This window comes from Callorhinus ursinus, unplaced genomic scaffold, assembly GCF_003265705.2.
Source record: "Callorhinus ursinus isolate GAN/ISIS: 27379988/994484 unplaced genomic scaffold, GSC_fseal_2.0 scaffold86, whole genome shotgun sequence".
NCBI lineage: Eukaryota > Metazoa > Chordata > Mammalia > Carnivora > Otariidae > Callorhinus > Callorhinus ursinus.
Genome location: NW_027397148.1, coordinates 1,298,441 through 1,322,138, shown reverse-complemented (window position 1 = coordinate 1,322,138; position 23,698 = coordinate 1,298,441). Strand labels below are relative to the sequence as shown.

Here is a 23,698-nt window from a genome sequence, read left to right as displayed (position 1 = left end):
CTATTATGTTTCATCTTCTTACCTATTTACTACTCCCATCAGGCTGGATCCTCAGGAGCTGGGACTCAGTCTAACACTGATACATAATAGATGTGTTAGGAGTGAATGAATGAAAATAGGGAATTGGGATGAGGCCATCAAAAGAACAAGTCCTAGAATTGTGAGCTCCTCAAGATTAGAAACTTTGCTGCATTCTGTGCCGAATCTCAAAGGCCCAGAGTAGGGACTGGCACACCACGGGTGCTCAGTACATACATGTAGTATGGCTGAATGTATATTCTAGAGTCAAAGGAAAACCTTTTCCTAGACTTGCTTTCCATTACTAACCTTCTTGGTTTGTGACCCACTTATATTATAACACCAGTATGTTTTGCATGATTTCTACTGACCAAACTAATGCTCTTCTTTTTCCATTACGAAAAAAATAGTAAGAGCATTGACTAACCCACTAAAGGATTCCTTGGCATGAGTCCATGGAAAGGTTTCCTGAATTCCTTGAAACTGAATGTGAAATTTTCAGTGGATATAATAAAGTGCATTTTTCTGGTGAGAGGGATTACAGTGTTCATTAAATTTTCAAAGATACTAATGCTATCCCCACCCCACACAAATCAAACTGCTTAACCAAAATGTTAAGCTGAATTAAGTTGTAGCATTCACCTTTCTCTTCTCAAATCTGTATTTTGATATATCACTATCAACTTGGAGACAGTAGCTTCTGTTTAAACAAATGTACCTGTAGAAGACACAGCTAGCTGGCAGGCTCTCACATAAAGATCCCTACTAGAATTTGCATTTGAAATTTTCTACAATTAGTAAAGCCAGTACCAATTGGTACTCTATTGGTTAGAACAGAGTACCAATACGCTGGTACTCTATTCTAACATACTCTACTCCTGTGAATCCCTGCTAATGTGTTCAAGAAAAAAATGTTACATTCTGATCATAGTGACAAAGAAACAATTTTTACTGTCTTTTAATTAAATGAATTTAAACGGGGAGAAACCCAGAATCATCCAGATTTACAGGAAAACTTTTTTTTTCTTTTTCTGTATAGTGAACCGAACAACAGAAGCAACATTTAACTCACCACTCAATTTAATCTTGGGAATAATATGCTAATGATTAAGCAGTAGAGTACAGGCAACTAAATCATTTTCAAAGAAATAAATTTCTGTATGAATTGAAACAGTTCTCTAGTCGATGTGAAGAAACCAGTCACAAAATAATCCAACTACACGATTCCATTCATATGAGTTCGATAAAAGGCAAGACTATTGTATGGCAGTAACAAATCAAAACAGCGGTGGTCTATGGGATGGAAGAAGGGGCATGACGGCACCTTCGGGGTAATGGAAAGGTTCGTTATTTTGACCTGGTCGGTGCTTACACAGGTGTTTACATTTAGAAAACTAGCTTAACTCCATACATAAAATCTGTATATTTTACTGTATGTCAAGTATTCCTCAGTAAAGAAGATTTAAAAGAGAACATCCTTATTCTTTCTTTTAACTAACACAACCAAAGCCAGATATTCTCGTTCCTGGAAGCTGTTTGTGGAGGACGACCCACGCGCTGAGACACTGGGCTCTCTGAAAACCCTAAGATTACTGATTCGCCGGGAGCTTCCGCCGTCACCACGGTTTAGGCACTGCCATTTCGAGAGGCCCCGGAGCCACCCGTAACACCAAGGCCAGAGCGGGCTGCGCCGTCGTAAGCGGGTGCCGCGGCCGGCCTCCGCTCAGCCAGCCACAGAACACCTGGCTAGCGAAAAAGGTATCCGCGGTCAGTCGGCCACCTGGGCGCGAGAACTCCCGCCAGGCTGCAGCCGGATCCCCGCCGCCCGCCCGCGCCCCCGCGAGGCCTCACCGCCCTTCTCTCGGCGCCCCCGAAACCTCTCGGACAGCCCGCGGATCTCCTCGGTCCCCCCCCCCCGGGCGGCGGAGTACGTCTCGCCCGCCACCAGGCGCCGCTGTGGAGCCGCCTGCCAGAACTAACTCTGCGCTTGCGCTCACGAGGAGCACCCCCCCACCCCCACCCGCCCAAGGTCTTTTTTCAGAAAGAACCAGACTCGGTCGGCGCAGGCGCGCCCCTGACGCGGCCCGCGCGCCGCCACTTCCGCCCCGAGCAGAAGGCGGGGGAGGCGGGAGGGAGCCGGCGGGCGCGAGCCCGGGTCCTCGGTGAGGACTGTGGCTGCTGCGCGACCCTGAGACTCACCAAGTACAGCTGTTGCCAGCGATTCTGAGCATCCAACTCCTCAAACTCCCGCTCGACGGTGGCAGACATGGCGGCGGGAGCGAGCTGGCGCGAGGGAAGCCTGCGCCGGCGGAGAGGTTCAGGCCCCGCACGATCCGGGGAGAGCGCTGGCGCTGCGGCGCATGCGCGCTCCGCTCCCTGCCCCGCCCCCACGCCGGGCCCGGCCGGCCGCGGGGAAAGTACCTGAAGCGTCGGACGTCAGCGCGCCGACTCGCGCCGCAGGGAGTCGGACTGCGGCGGGGCGGGGCGCTTGGAGGAGGCGTGTCCAGAGGGCGCACAGGTGGGGGAGAGGGCGGGGCCAAGGGGACCGCCCAGAGGCTGCTGTCTGGGGGAGGTTGGGCGCTAGGTGGCCGCTGGCCCCGGGGAGGAGATACAGTACCGCGAGTTTCCCAGGAATGGAGCGGACCAAGAAATTCCCTTGGGAAGACCTTACTTCTTGCTGCCCCATTTCTCTTTTTCTCTCTCTTTAGTCTTAATTTTTTTTAATGCAGTATTTTCGTTTTAAACGTCATCTAGGTCAGTTTAGAGACCTGTGTCCAATTTTGAAACAAATTTCTCAGCTCCCTCGGAGAGTACAAACCAGCCCTGATGCCAGCTCTTGTATGCCTTAGGGGTTTTGTGCCAAATAAGCCACTATAGCAAAAGGAGAGGCAACCTCTTCGGAGTTATGGAGAATACATGTTGTTAAGTAAATGTCACACAACTTAGAAATCAATGTTACCTATAAAAAGAACAAATAATATTTTACAGCACAAACATGCTGGTTGTGGAAATCATATCTCTTCAGATTAAGATAATTCATTGTTGGTAAACCATATGCTTACAGTATTTTGTCACATCATCTTCCTAAGAAATGTGAAGGGTTAGAAAAATTTTAGCAGTGCTACCCAGTATTGACATTTAAATTTTATTTTTCTTTTTAAAGATTTATTTTTTATCAAAGATCTTATTTATTCATTTGAGAAGGAGATGGCATGAGCAGGGGGAGCCGCTGAGGGAGAAACAGACTCCCTGCTAAGCAGGGAGCCCAATGTGGGCTTATCCCAGGACTCTGGGATCATGACCTGAGCTGAAGGCAGAGGCTTAACCGACTGAGCCACCCAGTCGCCCCTATTTATTATTTTTGAGGGGGGGGCAGAGGGAGAGGGACAAAATCTCCAGCAGACTCCCTGCTGAGCACAGAGCCCAACTTGGGGCTTGATCCCAAGACCCCGAGATCATGACCTGAGCCGAAATCAAGAGTTGGAGGCTTACTGACTGAGCCACCCAGTGCCTGGATGTTTAAATTTTAATTAAAATTAAATGAAATGACAAAGAGTCACTCCTTGAACAAATTCTACTCAGGTTCTTCTGAGCACTTTTTCAACTAAGCATTGACTTTTGGACTTCCCTGTTTCTCTGCATTGTCTAATTTTAGCAAGAATCTTACTAAGTCATTTTATCCAGAATCCCCCATTCTCAATATCTGATCACCCTCAATATTTAATCAGGTTCCTCATCTTCCACTATCCCCCGGGTGATATCTGATCACCCTGGCCTGCCTGCAGCAAGAATCTTATTAGGTCAGTTTAGTCAGAATGCCCCTGATGTTTTCTGTGTTAAAAACAAGACAAAACTCCTAAAATGGAGTTGCTTGCTAAGCCCCGTTACCAAACCTACACTTAATTACTGTTTCAGCTCTCCCAGAAATGGGATCTTAAATGAGTCAATTAGGAGTCACCTGATCAGCACTAGTTAGGCAATCTGTTGATAGACCCCTGCCATCCCTCTGAAGGAAAGTAAAGCGATAACCAATCTCCTTTTTTGCCTCGTATAAGCAACTTGTTCCTGCCCCCTTCTTGCCTGTACGTCTTTCAAATTGCACAGCTCCTCAGATCATTTTTGTCTGCTAGATTTGATGATGCCTATTCATGAATCATTGAATAAAGCCAATATTATCTTTAAAATTTACTCAATTGAATTTTGTTTTATAATACCTCTTAGTAATTTTCTATCTACTGACCCCCTCACCTTGCGCCTTGACTATAAATTCCCACTTGCCATGTCTGTATTCAAAGTTGAGCTCAATCCAAGTGTCCATCAACTGATGAATGGATAAAGATGTGGTGTGTGTATATATATATATACATATATGTGTGTGTATACACACACACATACACACACACAGGAATATTACTCAGACATCAAAAAGAATAAAATCTTGCCATTTGCAGCAACATGGATGGAGCTAGAGTATGTTATGCTAAATGAAATAAATCAGAGAAAGACAAATAACCATATGATTTCACTTATATGTGGAATTTAGGAAACAAAACAGATGACGTTGTGGGAAGGGAAAAAGAGAGGAGAAGGGGAGGCAAATGATAAGAGACTCAACAATAGAGAACAAACAGGGTTGATGTAGAGAGGTGGCTGGGGGATAGGCTAAATGGGTGATGGGCATTAAGGAGGGCACTTGTTATGATGAGCCCTGGGTGCTATATGTAAGTGATGAATCACTAAATTCTCCTGAAACCAAGATTACATTATATATTAACTAGAATTTAAATAAAAATTTGGAAGGAAAAAAAAAGAAGTTGAGCTCAATCTCTCCACCACTGCAAAACCCATTGCAGTGGTCCCTAACCCTATTACAGTAGACCCCACTCACTGTGAACAAAGTCTTCCTAACTCATCATTTTCAACAGGTGTCATGAATAATTTTTTCTTTCACAGAAAGTAAGAATTCAGTTCCTCAGTTGCACTAGCCTCATTTCAAATGCTCAATAGCCGCATGTGGCTAGTGGCTAATGTATCACAGAGCACACATATCATCAAAGTTCTATGAGACGGAGCTGTCTGAAAGGATTAAAATACATAGATAAAAAAAAGTCCTTATATACATAGTGAAAATTTTTACCAGTAAAGACAGTAAGCTATGGGAGGTAGAGGAAATTGTAGTGACAGAAAATTAAACAGCCAACCAGCCTTTCTCTTTACATAGCGTAATGTACAAATACATGAAACCTCTTCCAGAAATACCCCACAATCTAATGGTCCTGGTTTCTGAAGTTCTGTCACTGAAACTGATTATTTATATTAAAAGAATGGTACCTCCTGAGATTGTCAGGAAGGAAAAAGTTCTCTTTCAACCCTTTCAGATTCTTCAGCTGTTTCTAATAATCAAATTAACTTAAAACATTAGCAAGAGAAAAACAAAGTTGATTATATACATATGGGGGCCCCGTAAGACTATGATACTTAACGGTGAGCCTGGCAATTGAGGCTCATATGCCATCTTGAGCTAAGGAATAGGATAGGGGTCTAGGGCTTCAAAGAGGAGGACGGTGAGTCACAGAACAGTAAGAAGAGCAGATATTTGGTAATTAGTTATCTGCCACACAGAAAAAAAAGTTATCTCTTGGTAAAAGCTCTCTTTCTGGGCCAAGCCTTCTATCTAAATTCTTTTAGGTAGTTTAAGGAGAGGTAAAAATTTTTCTTGAGTATGCTGGGTCTTGAGTGCCTTCAGCTGAAAATAGTCCACATGTCAAAGTAGCATATTTGGGGAGACTTATTCTGAACCCCTTCCCTCACACACTCAAAACTTCCCCAAGAACTTTCACAGTCTACAAGTTAAGCTCCAGCTCAATGAAGCAGAGTCTCAGTCCTGAGAATAGGCTAGTTCAGTTAAACAGTTGTATCTCATTTCAAGAGACAGTGATGCAGGTGGGCTCCCAAAGTTAGGCCTATGGTGCAAGCAATCAAATATTTAATAAGAGGCATTTCTATGGGAAAAAAAAGAAAAACAAAGGTTAATAATTGGAGCAGATTAGAATCCCAGTTTCTGAATTCTGAAGGCAGCTGGTCAAGATTTATAGATAGCCAGCTTGAAGCATCTTTGGATAGAGTGAGGGCAGGCAGTAACAATCTGATAAAATAGATTTTCCTGATTTGCAGTTTGAATGTCTCTGGTGGCCTTTCTGAATGACCTACACAGCAGCAGTACATGAATGGTTGTGGTGATTTCTCCGAAGTTTATATCAAGTTGTCCAGCGTTAGTTTGCATGGCTTCGGGAAAAGGGCAGTTTTAGTTCTCAATGAATCCAAATCAAAAGGGTGGGAGAAAATTGGAAATGTTAGTTTGAGGAGTTATAGATGAATTTTGGAGTAAATTAGAAGAATGCAAGATCTAGTCCAGTTTTTGAGAAAACAAAATCTCAAAGACAATTAATAGCACTAGAATTTTATACCCAAAAAAGTATATTACTGAAACATAATTTTTCCTCTACAATTTTGCTCATTTTTATCAAAGATAATCAAAGATAACTACAGCAAGACTAATTCATCTGCAAACCAAATCTAATTTCAATAAAGTTGGCCTGATTATTTACATAAGTGCATCAATGGTAGTGATTAACCATACAGGCTCTTCTAAATCTGCTTGGCTGGAACTTTCCATAAGGAATCTAAGATTGAATTTTTAAAAGCCTCTTGAGGCTAAGAAGCCACACCAAGGACTCACCATTAGACTTTTCCTGAAATACCTATAGATTTGGGTGAATTCCTCTTTTCTCAAGGTCCCCAAAATATCCTGAGGTTCCTGTGCATGCCAGGAAGCAACCTTTCTTACCTGCTGCTGGGAACCCTATAAGCAAGGTACCAGGTCGATTTTTCCAATAGGCTTTATTGGCTCCATAGGGTCAACTTTAGTTCCTTAAAGCTATCTGGTTGTCTCTAAGTCTATTTATATCTCTCTCAAATATAACATTTAGTTAAAGCTTAGTATTATAACCAATGTTTCCAATTGTGTCCTATTACAAGAACAGATTCTTATTGAACTTATGTCAGTAACTATATTGCCATGAAAATAAGAATACTCACTAAAAGTTTCTGAATTCTGGAGGGATCCAGTAGGGAGAAAAACATAAATATTTCAACTCTACTTATAAGGGGATAATTTACCAAATTTCTGTAAGTCATAGTTAGCTTGACAGGAAAGATTCTCTTATATCTGGAAAGTACAAATTTTTAAATCAGCAATATATTCTTTTTTCTTAAAATTTGTTTATTATTTATTTATTTTTAAGTAATCTCTACACCCAATGTGGGGCTGTAACTCACAACCCTGAGATCAAGAGTCACAGGCTCTGCCCACTGAGCCAGGCAGGCACCTCAAGAATCAGCAATATTTTAAATACAAACTCATAAATAATTATAACTACCCTCCTTAGTTCACGTAGTCCCATGTAATTAATACTTGTTTTGCTTGAATCCAGTTTTTTTTTATTTTCCTGTTCTGGAAATTCTTACCCAGTTCAGTTTTATAATCTTAAAGTTACCAGAAATCTGTATTAGTCAAAATCCTTTCAATGAATCTCCTTGAAGATGAAACACATTTGCAAAATCATCAGGGTAAAACAATAACTGTCTATAACAAAAAAACTTCAAAATGCCCGTGGTTAAAAATCTGATGAGAGTTCATTATAATGTAATTCACAAGGAAATTGGGTTGTTTTTGTGACATTTTAAGATCATAATTAGAATTATTATACAACACAACAGAATTTCAGGAATTTTATGATTTCTAGAACCCTTATATTAATAATTTTCACCCACACAATATAACGTGAAGAGGTTTATCATCACTTATTTGAAAATGCTTCCCATGTAATTTAACATACCAAATAAGCTTAATTAGTTTAACATCTCTCTTTTATAAGGAGAGATAACAAATCTTTTGCGATGTTCCAGGGTTCCTCTGGAATATCTCCTATCTCAAAGTTAGTTCTCAGTCAAAAAGCCTTTGATTAAAATCTGAATTATGGGGATTTGTCAAAAATATTGAAGAGTTTGAAGATTTGATTAAATAGGATCACAGGTCATTATGAAACGATACTTTATGTATTTAACCACAGTAACAATAAAACATTTTAAAAGCAAATACAGAAGATTACATAGTTGTTAGCAAAACTTAGTACTTTCAATATTGAGAAGATTCAGTTTTTTTTAAGTAATCAAAGATCTAATTAGGACAAAATGAGGGGTGCCTGGCTGGCTCATTTAGGAGGAGCATGCTACCCTTGATCTTGGGGTCATGAGTTTCAGCCCCACGTTGGGTGCAGAGATTACTTAAATAAATAAGTAAACTTTAGGGCACCTGGGTGGCTCAGTCGGTTAAGCATCTGCCTTCGGCTCAGGTCAAGATCCCTGGGTCCTAGGATTGAGTCCCGCATCGGGCTCCCTGCTCAGCGGGGAGCCTGCTTATCCCTCTGCCTCTCCTGCTCCCCCTGCTTGTGCTCTCTGTCAAATAAATAAATAAAATAAAAAAATAAGTAAACTTTAAAAAAAGATAAAAGGAAGCAAAGGGCATTGTGTTTTTAAAAATATTTATTTATTTATTTGAGAGAGAGAGAGAGAGAGAAAATGTTGGGGGGGTGGCGGGCAGAAGGAGAAGGAAAGAGAGAATCCCAAGCATACTCTGTGCTGATCATGGAGCCTCATGAGGGGCTTAATCCCTCAACCCCGAGATCACGACCTTAGCTGAAATCAAGAGTGGAGGCTTAACTGACTGAGCCACCCAGGCACCCCAGGCACAGGACATTATTTTGATAAAACATAGAATTTTTGTTTTCTAGGTAGATTACTTTAAGGGCAAAGAGAATCCTTTCACAATCTATTATCAAGAGCAGACCAATAGTCCAAGAAAACTGTCCTTTTAACAGAGAAAAAAACAAATTTTAATTGTGCATCAGCTTACTTTTGATATTGAAGCTCATTCACTTAAATTTACTTCAATCTCAAACAGCCCTGACCATACAAAAAAATAAAAAATTCCTTTCCAAAGATTCCTTTTCCACAAATCTTTTACGATTTTCTTTCTCAATAAAACACACATTTAACTTTCCCTGCACACAAAGATGTTTCCCTTGTTGTTTCAGTAGCATTAATCACATATATTAGAATTCTTAACCTTTAGAAACCTTAATTCCTAGTGAAAACTAAAAAGTAAGCAATTGTGAATGTGTCATACCAGCACTTTTTACATTGGCAAATTTATTAATATATTTCATAATTTCTAGAAGCATGTGCTTCTTCACAGTATGATACTTCAATGTGACACATGTTTACCAACAGGTCCAAATATCTTTATTTCCTCTGTAATAGTGTTTTTAAAAAACCCACAAAATTCAGCTGAGTAAATTTGAAGATGTAATTGGTAAAATTCATGAATCAAACAGAATCCTACCTGGCAAATGTTAAAGAGACCCATGGAGCTGAACAAAATGGAAGACTTTTAGCAGAAGGGCTAGTAATAAATGTTCAATATTTTCTCTTATTTGGAAATTATCTAGATATTTAATGATTATGCATCATCTAATTTAACTTAGAACATTTTAAGTTACCAAAATGACTCGAGGTAAGTATTTAAGTAGACATACCTTAAAACATTAAATATTGCTGTCAAGTTCATTTATAAATTTTTATCTTACATCTATTTAATTCACCTTTTCTTAACAACTATGTTTAGATTAGTCATGAAAATTTCATGTAATATTAAACAGCTAAACATTATCTTATCTTACGGACAAATTCTGTAACAGAGATAATGTGAGATTATATGACTTTTTGTAAACCTAGGTGGAATAAAAGTATTATGTTTAATACTAAAGACACATCTGTATAAATTAAACCTACAAACTTAATCTTGCTTTTGTTTTATTTTTAAGAGTTTTATTTATTTATTTGAGAGAGGGAGCACAAGCGGTAGGGAGGGGCAGAGGGAGAAGGAGAAGGAGACTCCCCACTGAGCAGGGAGCCCCACCTGGGGCTCGATCCCAGAACCCTGAACCCTGAGATCATGACCTGAGCTGAAGGCAGATGCTTAACGACTGAGCCACCCAGGTGTCTCTAAACTAGCTTTTATTTACTTAAAATTATCCTAAATCACCAGAACTCAAGAAACATTTGGATTAATTTCTATTATATTTCTGAGATTTAGAAATGCTTAATTTTTAAATGCGTAATTTTAACCCAATTAAATAGAGCTCCTTTACAAATTAATTTTAGCAATACCATTCAGGGACAGAAAAATGTCACACATTTAACATACACACATAGAAATACATAGACATATAGACAGACACGGAGATCATATAGTTACTAATATTTGCAGAGATTCTTCCTATGCCCAATTTCCAATACTTCCCCCTCCTCATTTTTTACCCCCTTCTGTTAAGAAACCTCTCTAGGGCACCTGGGTGGCTCACTCGTTAAGCGTCTGCCTTCAGCTCAGGTCATGATCCCAGGGTCCTGGGATCGAGTTCCACATCGGGCTCCCTTCTCGGTGGGAAGCCTGCGTCTCCCTCTCCCACTCCTGCTGCTTGTGTTCCTGCTCTCGCTGTCTCTCTCTGTCAGATAAATAAATAAAATCTTTAAAAAAAAAAAAAAGAAACTTCTCTCTAAAGTTTGCATTTCGAAGAATGGCTCTTTGGTTCTTGAGAAAATGGGGGTAGAAAATCTTCATCACAAAGGCACAAAGAAGTATCCAAGTTCCTCCAATAAAAATGTTGGTTTCTTGAATACTTACAAGCCTTTTGAGATAAAGAGGGAGGTTGGGGGAATGGTTAAAAGGAAAGATTGACTTTGAATTGTTCCTGGAGCCATGTTTCTAGTTTTGCAAGGATTTGTAAAATAAGGACAGTTGCATTTAATCCCTCAAGGAATTGGGTTGCAACATAAATGACATCATAGGTTGATCTCCCCATCTAACTACATTACCCTCAATTTGTTTTTCCCTCTGGGTGCGTAGTTTTACTTTAGGGGAGAAGGCATTTAAAAAATATCAGAAAAAAATTTTCTATCTGGCCAACTTTTGACTACAGAGCTACATTAAATAAATAAATAAATAAAATTCTTTCAACGATCTTGTCAGTTTTCAGCCTGGACGAACAGCAAACATTTTCAGGGTTTAATGCAATCTGCCTTTGTAAAGTCTGCATAAAGTGTTAACAAAGGCTTTCCTTTTGAGTGTGCAATTCAACCTTGAATTGATTCACCTTAGGAGAAAAGTCTATCAGCCCCTGAATATTGACCTTCAGCTAATCATTTGTAGGAGGGCCTAGGAGAAACTCCGGTCATCTGTTTCCTCTGGAGGGGGGGATATTGCAGAGGGTCATCTGGCTGGTCTGATAACTACAATATAATCATGGGTGGAAGAAACACCACTTAGCAGCCAAACAAGTTCCTTAAGAGTGGGGTTGTAAGTAGCCATTAATCCTTTTTAAATTCAGTGGGATCCTCTGAAAGTGGGGATCAGGGATTTTTATAATTTAAAGGATCTGCTGTTGCTCAGGGGACATGAAATCTTTGAGTGAGAGTCTAGGATGTATCTGAAAGGACATTGCACAGGAAGACCTGAGGCTGGGAGAGCCCAATTACAGAAGCGAGCAAAGGACGCGCTACTGCCCCTCCCAGGTGCTTCTGCTCAATCCACTTCCTGACTTTCAGCGTGTACACAAGGATCCTGGATACCTGGGCCTGGAGATCAGGCCGGAGTGCTCTCTGTAAATCTTGTAGGGAAAGGGAAGTTCAAACAGGCAGATGGGGCTGGATTTTGAGAAGGGACATTTATTTTGGATTTAATTTTTGTTCTAAGTCTAACTTCTGTTCTTTCATCCTTTTAAGGGACTCCCTAAGGCTAGCCCTTATATTTTTATGTGTCCTCTATTTAATTTGGTCCTTTCATAAGTACCAATAAGATAGTTGTTTAGGATGAGAGCTCTCTAAAAAAAATGTTTTCATTTCAGGTATAGCCAATTCAAAGGATCCATTGTCTGGCCACTGATGAGTAGGATCTCATTAATCTCAATAGCAACTCAAACTCATAATGAGGCTTTTTATGGCTTAACCAAGGATGGAAGAGGCACCACAAGAGAATGCAAAAGATGCAGTCCTCATAAGATCTAAAATATTCACTCCCAGAGCCAGACTGAGAAAGCAAAGGACTTCATTTCAGAGGCAGTAAGGGCAGTATAGTGGAAACAGCATCTCCAGTTTCCCACAATAACACGAGACACCTCCGGTCACACCTGCTAATTTGTGACAGAAGGCAGGTGCTTCTGGAATGGCACTAATGAGGCAATGAAGGTTGAGACAACAAAGGCCCCTTCTATACCGGGATCCCTTACAACCATTTCCCCTGAGAGCTGGCACAGTCGAACAGAGAGAGCACTGCTTGTGACATCACGTCTGGGAAACCCAGTCTATTCAACTGGTCACTAAGATGCACCCTGGTAGGTGCACCTTCCAGCTGACGGAGACCAGAGAGAATATTCTCACTGGTCAAACAGCCAAGCTCTTAGGACATTGAAGAAGACAAAAAAGAAAAGCCCCATCTCTTTTTTACAGAGGGGACCCACAGTAAAGTTTGTCTAAACAAATGTCAGTCTAGTGAGAACCATGAACTCACCAGTCTATGAGGCTGGCTTGAACAGCAGGTTTATAATGGTTTTTCCTCCCTAAGACAAACAACACAATGGACAGAGACAAAGGAAAACAGCAACCATCTCTGGGAGGAAAAGGATCAATAAAACCAGGAGTGCTCCTAACAAATCTTTAGCAGGGTCGCTATACCCAAGGAAATAGTTCCACAGATATTTTCTCTTGCTATCTAAATTTAGAAAAATAAAAAGGATTCTCACCACTCTCATTTCCACCTGACTCTATAGGCAAAGATCCAGAAGACTAATGAGGTAAGAATTTTTACCTTCTCTGGCACTTGTCAGAGGCCCCAGGATCTCTCTGCTGCAGCAGGGAGCAGTATCCAGCCAGCAAAGTATCCTGCCAATTATGCCAACTGTTGGGGAGGAAAAAAATTTTATTATACCCTTATATGTTCTTTGGCTGGTCTAATAATCAAGTTAACATAAAACAGATTGACAGGAGAAAAACAAATTTGATTACATACGTATGGGAGCCCCATAAGACTGAAATTCAAGGACAAGCCTGGCAATGGAGGCTTGCTAAGGAACGGGATAGGAGTCTGGGCTTCAGAGGGGAGGACGTGATTCATAGACAATAAAAAGAGCAGATTTTAAACTGCCACACAGTTTAAAAGTTATCTCCTGGGAATAACTTTCTTTCTGGGGCAGGCCCCCTATCTAAATTATTTTAGGGAGTTCAAGGGAGAGGTAAAAGATTTTGTTGCGTCTGCTGGGTCTTGAGGGCCATCAGCTGAAAATAGTCCACATGCCAAAGTGGTACATTTTGGGGAGACTTGTTCTGAACTTCTTCAGCCTCAATCAGCTCATCAGATTGCTTTCCAACCTGAAAACATATACTGTTCTATAAGGAAAGGCAATCCATTTGCTCATTTAAATCAACTGATTTTCTCCAAGATTGGCATTATTGGGTGTATTTCCCTAAAAGGAAGAGCATCTTGATTTAAAAGCAACAATTTTGGGGGTGCCTGGGTGGCTCAGTCGGTTTAGCGTCTGTCTTCAGCTCAGGTCATGATCCCAGGGTCCTGGGATCGAGCCCCACATCGGGCTCCCTGCTCAGCAGGGAGCCTGCTTCTCCCTCTCTCTCTCTCTGCCTGCCATTCCCCCTGCTTGTGCTCGTTCTTTCCCTCTCAAATAAATAACATCTTTAAAAAATAAAAAATAGGGGTGCCTGGGTGGCTTAGTTGGTTAAGCGTCTGCCTTCGGCTCGGGTCATGATCCCAGGGTCCTGGGATGGAGCCCCACATTGGGCTCCCTGCTCAGGGGGAGTCTGTTTCTCCCTCTGCCTCTCTCTGTGCTCTCTCTCTCTCTCTCTCAAATAAATAAAATCTTAAAAAAAATAATAATAATAAATAAAAGCAACAATTCTGTCACCAGATATTTACCACCCCTTTGAGACTCCTTGTCAACTTCCCTGATTGGGGAAGTAGTGCTTGCCCCTGTAACAGTCTGCCTTAGTTTGCTGAGTGCAGCTAAGTTTCTAAGGCAGTGATTCTCACTGCCATTATTTACATCAACTGTGAGCTTGTTAGAAAAGCAAATTTCAGTCCCCAGACCAGTCTACTGAATCAAAATATCTGGTGATGGAGTCCAAGAAACTGTTTTGTGTTTTTTTCCCAAAGATTTTACTTATTTGTCAGAGAGAGAGAGGGGAGAGAGCATAAGCAGGGGGAGTGGGAGAGGGGGAAGCAGGCTCCCCGCTGAGCAAGGAGCCCTATGCAGGACTTGATACCAGGACCCTGGGATCATGACCTGAGCTGAAAGCAGATGCCCAACTGACTGAGCCACCGAGGCATCCCCCAAGAAACTGTTTTAACAAGCTCTCCAGGAGATTCTTACACATGTTGAAGCTTGAAAACTATTGCTCTAGAAGAGAGTAACTTGCTTCTGGATATTCTATGTACAAAATATGGCTTGTGTTCTCTGGCATACAACGCCCAAGCCAGCTAGGTCCTACCTTGCCAGTTCCAAGGGCTGCAAACCTAGACCTTTGCCCAATCTGAAGTTGATATCAGAAATTTTCAAGATTTTGGGGGCACCTGGGTGGCTCAGATGGTTAAGCGTCTGCCTTCGGCTCAGGTCATGATCCCACGGTCCTGGGATCAAGCCCCACATCGGGCTCCTGGCTCAGTGGGAGTCTGCTTCTCCCTCTCCCTCTGCCTCTCCCACTGCCCATGCTCTCTCTCTTTCTCTGTATCTCTGTGTTTCAAATGAACAAATAAAATCTTAAAAAAAAAGAAGTTTTCAAGATTTTCAAGTATCAGGTTCACCTTTTGCCTCCAAATTGTTGAAGTCCCCTTGATAATAGCTATACTTTTATGTACATATTTTTATATATTTAGGAAAATACACTGAACAAATCTGATAATTTAGAAATCCTTTCTAAAATAAAATTTTTTTTAAGATTTTATTTATTTATTATGTCAGAGAGAGAGAGAGAGAGAGAGGGAGGGAGCACACAGCAGGGGGAACAGCCACGGGAGAAGCAGGATCCCTGCTGAGCAAGGAGCCAGATGCGGGACTTGATCCCAGGACCTTGGGATCATTACCTGAGCAGAAGGCAGACGCTTAACTGACTGAGCCACCCAGGTGTCCCTAAAATAAATTTTAATTAAGAAAAAAACCCATGCGTATTTTCAAATAAATTTACATATGTATATGAAATATTTATTCATTTTACAGATAATGCTTGATGGATTGTATATTTGAATCCATAGTAATGTCTTGGCCGCTTCAGCTTTTGCTGCCACAGATTGGGAACCACTAATCTAGACCAAAAAAAATGAGGCATAGCAAGAATTTAGCATCCCTTCTTTCACTGGAATAAGGCCTACCTTCTGAATTCCAGTTTCCTAAGAAGTTCCTCTTCCCCAAATTCACATCAGAAATTTATACCCTTTTGAGGGCAAACCTACTTACTACCCTTAGGCTCCTTAGCTGGAACTTCAAAGGGACAAACATATCAAAATATAACTCAAAAGCCTACTGTCTGTACACAAGATGTACATTTACAGAGCTGGGCAGACGTTTGTTTGTTATGTTGCATAGTTTCCAGTGAGAATGGAACTTAAATTAAGTACACACATGTTTTTGAAATAAAACTTTTATTGAAATTGACTTTTTTAAATTAAAAAAAGGTCTAAAATGGAGTCACGTGTGCTAGGCCCTATGGCAGCAAACCAAGACCTCATACCCAAACTACTTGCAATTTCAGCCTCTCCCAGAGATGTAACCTCTAACCAACCAGTCTGGAATCACCTGGTCAGCCCTAGTGCAGTAACCCACCTGGTAGACCCCTCCTGTCCCCAGTAGGAAGGTGACCTTGTCTGAAACAATCCACTCTGTTAGAATAACTTCCTTGTCCTGCCTCCTTCTGCCTATAAAAGTCTTCCATTCTGTACAAGCCTTTCTCCTTGCTAGATGGGATGCTGCCTGATTCATGAGTTGCTGAATACAGCCAATTAGATCTTCAAATTTACTCCGTTGAATTTCATCTGTTAACAAAATATACATACAGAAATAGACACAAATCATAAATGTGTAACTCAGTTTTTACAAAGTGAACACAGCTGTATACCAATACTCAGGTTAGGAACAGGAACTCCAGCAGATCTCCAGAAACCCCCTCTAGCTCCATCCTAGATACCACATTAACCCTGGGTAACCAGCACACTGCCCTTTAATACCACTGATTGGTTTTGCTCTTTTTGTACTTTAATTATACAGTGAATACTTATTTGTGTCTAATTTCTTTGGCTCAACATGTTTGTGAGACTCATTCATATTGTTTTATGTAGAAATAGTTCATTTATTCTCATTGCTAAATAGTATTCAATTGTTTGATGCTTCCACAATTTATTTATTTATTTTAAAAAATTTGGTTATTTTCAATTTGGGGTTATCATGAAGAGTACCGTGTGTGTGTGTGTGTGTGTGTGTGTGTGTGTGTGTGTGTGTGTTTAGAGAGAGAGACAGAGAGCACAAGCAGGAGGGGCAGAGCAAGAGGGAGAGAGAATCACAAGCACACTCCACCCTGAGCATGGAGCCCGACATGAGGCTCATTTTCAGGACCCCAAGATCATGGCCTGAACCAAAACCAAGAGGTGGACACTACCGATTGTGCCACCCAGGTGCCCCACAAAGAATACTGTTTTGAATATTCTTGTACTTGTCTTTTGGTGAATATATACATACACTCCTTTCTCTTGGGCACATATCTAGGGGTGGGGTGCTGGATCATAGCGTATGTGTGTGTTCGTTCGGCTCTACCATATATTGCTGAACAGATTTGAGTGGTTGTACTCCCCTGAGATTGGACATAGGACAATGATGCCCACCATTATCACTTACGTTCAACATTATAAAGCCATAGCAACAGCTGATAAAAATTAAGAAATGGAATAATGGATGCAAAAGATGAAACAAAGTCAATATTATTACAGCCAATATATTATACAAACAGAAAATCCAAAGTCATCTATAATTAGATTAATAAGTGAATTTAACAATGTCACTGAATAGAAAGTTAATATTTACAAAAATCGATTATAATTTTATCTAACAACAAACAAATAGAAAATAAAAAATTTATAATATAAGTCATTTGGGGAAAATATTTAACAGAAGATTAACAAAACCTCTAGTCTGAAAACCACAAACTATTACTGAGAGAAACGAAAGAACTACATAAATGGAAGGATATGTAATGCTCATGGCTTGAAAACTTTAGTGTTATAATCCCAAAGTGAGTATGGATTTGCTGCAATCTCAGTCAAAATCCTGCCAGATCTTATTTGGTGGTGTTAAAAGAAAACTTTCCACTGATGACTTACTGATCTACTAGGCTTTTATTCAGCAATTCATGACTTGGGTAGCATCGACTCTGGCACGTAGAAAGGCACTCTAAGAGCTATACAAAGTGAAAGATTTTGTATAGACGAAAGTGAGCAAAAGACCTTTTTTTAAACTTAATTTTTTTAAAAAATCTGGTGCAAAGGGGAGTCAGACTGGGCATTTGCTGATTGGTTAAAGTGGGGTTATTTCCTTGTATGGAGCCAAGGGAAGTCTTAGATCTAGATCCGACAAGTTGTGCTGAGTGGGCAAGTACTGACTGCCTCACCTAGGCCTTCCTTCTCTGGGAGAGCCAGGGGTAGAAAGTTAGGTGAGTTCTGTGGGGCTTAGCTGGAGCAACTCCATCTCGGGACTAGACCAGAAACTTTATTTTTATTCTTTTAAAGATTTTTTATTTATTTACTTGAGAGAGCAGAACATGAGAGCAGAGGGAGAGTGAGAAGTAGGCTCCCTGCTGAGAGGGGAGACTGATGCAGGGCTCGATCCCAGGACCCCAGGATCACAACCCGAGCTGAAGGCAGACACTTAACTGACTGAGCCACCCAGGCGCCCCTAGGCCAGACACTTTAACAGTGGAATTTGACTGTTTCTAACATTTATATAAAAATGCAAGGGGCCAAAAATAGCCAAAATAAGCTTGAGGAAGAGGAAACTGGAGGTTTGCTCTGTCAGATGTTAATACATATTCTAAAGCTACAATAACTAAAACAGTGCAAAGATAGACAAATAGGATGAAACAATAGAATCCAGAAACAAACTCAAGGTTCCAAGAGTAGACAAGAAGAAGAATGGATCTGGAGGACTTCATCCCTCCAGATATCAGGATCTGTTATAAAGACAGTGTGATATTAATGCAAGGGTTGACAAGCTGACCAGTAGAACTAAAAGAAAGTCCAAAAACAGGCTCACACATATACGTGTGTGTGTATTTCACAGAGGCTGACACTGGTACAACGAGGAAATGAAGGTGTCTTCAAATGGTGCTGGTTCCAAAGAAGTAGATACTATGTGTTTCCATTTATATGAAGTGCAAACATAGGCAGCAGACATTTAAATGAAGATCATATAAAGTTTGAGAAGAGGTAGCAGAATAGTGCTTACCTATGGGGCAGCCAGGGTGGGATGGAGATCTTGACTGTGAAAGAGCAAGAGAGAACCTTCTGGGATTCTGGAAATATTCTATATCTTAATCTGGGTTGCATATAATATAGACATATTTGTGTATCTGTGTATAAAAGTTTATTTTTTTTTACTTTATTGTATGCTACTAACCTCAATAAACATTTAAAAATTATTTATTTATTATTACTTTTTAAGATTTTATTTATTTATTTGACACAGAGAGAGAATACAAGCAAGGGGAGTGGGAGAGGGAGAAGCAGGCTTCCCGCTGAGCAGGGAGCCCGATGTGGGACTCGATGTGGGACTCGATCCCAGGACCCTGGGATCATGACCTGAGCTGAAGGCAGACGCTTAACGACTGAGCCACCCAGGCACCCTGCCTTCTTTTTTTTTTTTTAAAGATTTAAAGCGTCTTTTTTTAAAGATGCTTAACGACTGAGCCACCCAGGCACCCCGCCTTCTTTTTTATTATTATTATTATCATTATTATTTATTCATTTGAGAGCGAGAGAGACATAGAGCACAAGCAGAGGGAGAGGCAGAGGGAGAGGGAGAAGCAGAGTCCCTGCTGAGCTGGGAGCCCAGACGTGGGGCTCGATCCCAGGACCTAGAGATCATGACCTGAGCTGAAGGCAGATGCTGAACCATCTGAGCCACCCAGGCACCCTGAATTGCTATTGTCTTAAGCCCCCCAAGTTCGTGGTGATGTATTTCGGACCCCAGCTGTACAGAGTTTCCAGCAACTTCCCCTGTGGCAGCTCCACAGGGACTTCTCTGCCATTCAGTATGTCAGAGGCATGGCTTCTCAAGGAGGTCTGGTTCTCAGCCCCAAGAGGATGTCTGTGGTAGGGGCTGAGTAGAGGGGGTGCTCTTCCTTGAACACTATCTCAGCTAGAGGGGTGATGGCTGCTTCTTATACCTACTACTCTTTTTTTTTAAAGATATTATTTATTTATTTGAGAGAGAGCGAGCAGAAGTGGGTGCTGGGGGGGAGAGGGAGAGGGACAAGCAGACTCCCCGCTGAGCAGGGAGCCTGACATGGGGCTCAATACCAGGACCCCAAGATCATGACCTGAGCTAAAGACAGACACTTAACCAACTGAGCCACACTGGCGCCCCATATCTACTACTCTTATATTCTTTAGAGTTCTCTGTACTTTTCTAGTAAATCCTTTGTTACTCCAGCATCCTGTTATAGTTAATAAATCTTTACATTAAATTTTCTCTGTTCAAATTATTGTGTGATTTCTCTCTTCTGATTAGACCCAGACTGATACTCTGAGAAATAAGAAGACTCAAAAAATTATGTTTCTAAATTTAACTTATTTGTTTTTTAAAATATTTTGTTTATTTATTTGACAGAGAGAGAGAGCATGTGCAAGTACAAGCAGGGGGAGACTCAGAGGGAGAGGGAGAAGCAGGCTCCCCACGAAGCAGGGAGCCTGCGTCAGGGCTCTATCCCAAGACCCTGAAATCAAGACCTGAGCTGAAAGCAGATGCTTAACCGACTGAGCCACCCAGGCACCCCAAAATTTAACTTCTTGAATGAAGTCCACACTTTCTTCTTGATAATTGGATATAATATTTAATTACTGAATAAATGAATGAATGATACACATATCTATGGAATTCACCTACTCTGCCTTATGCACTCCCTATCCTAATAAATAATCATATCAAAAAGGAGGATAAAAACAAAATTAATAAGGCTGAGTCAATTGGATAAGCATATGGAAAAATGAATCTTGACCCTCTACTGCAGACCATTCACAGTAATCAATTCTGATGGACTAGAGAGCTAAATATGGAAAGTAAATAATAAAGATTTGAGGGAAAAATATGAAAAAAGACATTGCAACCTTAATGGGACACAGAAAGCACTAAACATAACAGAGAAAAAATATAAGTTGAGCTACTTTAAATTAAGAACTTCTGTTCAGCAAGAGACAGCATTAAGAAAGGGAAATGGTGAGCTGCAGCCTGGAGAAGTGTTGCAACAGATAGATCTAACAGATAACTCAGGTCCAGAATGCGTAAAGAGTGGCTACAAATCAGTATGTAAAAGACAATTGAATAGGAAAATGGACAAGAGATCTGAATAGGCATTTTTGTGAAGAGGATATTCAGATGGCCAATAAACACTTGTAGATGTCACTAGAGAATGCAAAGTAAATTCACAATGACATAACTCCTCACCCCCACCAGAATGGCAAGAACTAGAGAAACCACAGTTCTTCCACTGGGATGAATAAGTACATTTTGGCTGGGGGGAAGTGAGGTTCTAGTGAGTTGAGCCTCATTGAACCATTCCAGAGGACAAAAGGAGAAGTTACCTGAAAGGGATAAATATGTAACTTGCCACATCATTTTGCCTTGAGCAGTGGGAAGGAAGTATGAATAATGGGTGAAGGAAGGCAAAAACTAAGTAACGGTGACCAGGATTCTAAAAATGGCTTCATTTTTTAATACTTTATTACAACCATATCCTTTTGTATGTGCCAGATGGTTCTTAAGTCTCCCTAATTCTTGAAATCTAGGATGTATCCATCAATGTCCTAGGAAGATAGTTGGTGCACTCAAAAAGGGTAATTAAAGAGTGTTGAAGGACAGGACAATTCACAAAGTTGTGAACAAGATTAAGGAAACCAATAAAGAAGGGTGACACACCTTAGGTTAGCAGTGGTGGAGAAATCCTACCATGTATGGTATGAAGGCACAAAGGAAGGAGCAGCTACCAAACCCAGAGGGTGGGCACGAGAGGGCTGCCAGATGGGCACAGTGGCTTTCTTTAGAGGAACACAGCCGCTGCAATCCAATGACTTCAGCAGGAAGACAAACTGTATTAGTCTCCTACTGCTGTTGTAACAAGTTACCACAAACTTTGTGGATTAAAACAAATTTATTATATTAAAGTTCTGGAGCTCAGAGTCTGGAAATGTGTTTTACGGGTCTAAAATCAAAGTGTTGGTGGGGCTGTGTTCCTTCTGGAGACTCAAGGGGAAAATCTGATCCTTGTCTCCTCCAGCTTCTAAAGGCCTCCCTCATTCCTTGGCTCATGGTCCCTTCCAATAATGGCATCACTCTGACCTCTGCACCCATTGTCACATCAACTCTTCTCTTCTGACCTTTCCCTTCCCTCTTTCATCTTTCAAGGACCCTTGTAATTACATTGGACATGCCCAGGTAATCTCTCCATCTTGAGATCTTTAATTTAACCTCATCTGCAAAGTCCTTTTTGCCAAGGGTTGGAGATTAGGACATAGACATTTTGGGGGACTGTGGTTCTGTCTGCTACACACACCCTGCTTTCTCTCTCCTGACTGTGATATCCTGCTTGTGTCTCTCACTGCTGAGAAACAAAGAGCCAGAGCAAGGAAACCATTGATGTCTATAGAAGTCAACCTCTGGGGCACACAAGGGTGAAGTATGGATCTGCAGTTGCAAATGTAGACTACCTGGCACAAAGGTAATTAAGGATTTCATATATACTGACAAATAATTTCTTTGTTTGGATTAAGAAAGTAATATAAGTGCAGCTGGACCAGAGATGGATGCCAAACTCAAGCTGATCCAATCAGAACCTCTCTCTCAGAAATTTAGAATCAGGCCTATCAGTTTGTCTCTGGAGGTAAATGGAATGAAATACTACACCATTATTATACCATTAAAGGCCAGAGAAGCAGAGAAAGCACGTAGTTAGAAAGAAAGAATGACACACCCATATAGAGGGAAGCAGAAATTTTCAAACTCTCAATTTTAGCGTAAGAATAAATATATCTTCAGACGTGCTAAAACATTTGTATATATGTTATATATGAAAATTAAAAATGATCCAACTATTAACTACAGAAAAAAAATTAATGTCCAAATCTATACTATACTCTCTGTCTCCTCCTGCTACTATTTAAGTTCAGGTTTCATCATTTTCCTGTTCGTCTCCTGTCTTATCCAATTATATGACATTTCATTTGGATATCCTGAGTGCCAGCATAGTGCCTGGAATATAACAGATGCAGAATATATGTGGTGGAGAGGATGACTGAATGAATCTTTGATGGACATTTAGATTATGGTGGGTTTTCCTATCATATAAAAATGCTGTAGTGTCTATTTTGGATTTAACTCCTCCCTCCTTTTTTAAAGGATTACTTCACTTGAATAAATACTCAGAAGGAAAATTATTGGCAAAAAACTATCACTGTTCTCCACTTAGATTTTCCCAGAAGCAAGACCTAAGGTGGAGATTCGAGTGTAAGTTGTCCATGTGGGAGGTGATGCCAGGAAACATTGGTAAGAGTGTGGAAGGGAAGCAAAGCGAGGAAGGAAGCTAATAAAGGGTTTGCTAACAACCAGTTATCACCGTAGGCAACTGGACTTCAGTCCCACTGGGGAACCCTGAGAGGAAGTATGGAGCATGCTGTTGAGTTATCCAAACTGAAGGGCAAGGAAGCTGGGGTATTATCTACTAACTCCCCAATTGTCATGGTTTGAAGTGCCGGGAATGGCCAGCAATCTCTGTACCAATGCATGAAAGACGACTCCAAACTTTTCTGTGAAAGAGAGAAGGCAAGGGGGTCAATGCTCAGAGACGAAGACCCTTTGCTCTTCTTTGCTCCCGCTTTTATTCGCCCTTCAGGATAATCACAAATCCTTATCACTGTTTCTCAAGCACGTGATGTGTGACAAGGGGTCTTACTGAAAGTGGGAGAATCTGTTTATGGGGAAGATACAATATGCTAATCTTTGTGTTCTACGAGTTCTGTTAAACATGGCCTAAGGGACAATGCATGCATCTTTTAGATCACAGGGCAGGTGTTTGGGCTAAGAAGGCTTTGGGGAAGGCAATTCCCCGCAGCATTCTGACGGCAGAGTGGTCAGGCAGGCCTTGGCATTCCAAAGGCCTACGCCCTTCTCCGAAACCTTCTCTGCCCTCAGTGGCCTACATGTTACATTTTAGCAAGCCAGGTATTATGGATGATTTCATGCTCTAC

The 23,698-nt window shown here is 40.9% G+C and overlaps 1 protein-coding gene across 6 annotated transcripts in view; it reads right to left on the bottom strand.

The window, feature by feature from the left end:
• PTPN2 (protein tyrosine phosphatase non-receptor type 2) overlaps positions 1-2,415 on the bottom strand; it is a 95,616-nt gene extending 93,201 nt beyond the window's left edge. For 2 of the 6 annotated variants that reach the window (XM_073888020.1, XM_073888021.1), the window contains exon 1: positions 23-910. Coding sequence is in view for 2 of the 6 variants with exons in the window: in XM_025865148.2 (XP_025720933.1) it covers positions 2,218-2,286 (69 nt within the window). In the remaining 4 variants the exon portion in view is untranslated. Of the gene's footprint in view, positions 1-22; positions 911-1,869; positions 1,924-2,217 lie in introns of those variants that run through there. The other 4 variants (XM_025865148.2, XM_025865150.2, XM_073888019.1 and 1 more) reach the window with 4 other exon arrangements.
• Between the last annotated feature and the right edge of the window lie 21,283 nt (positions 2,416-23,698).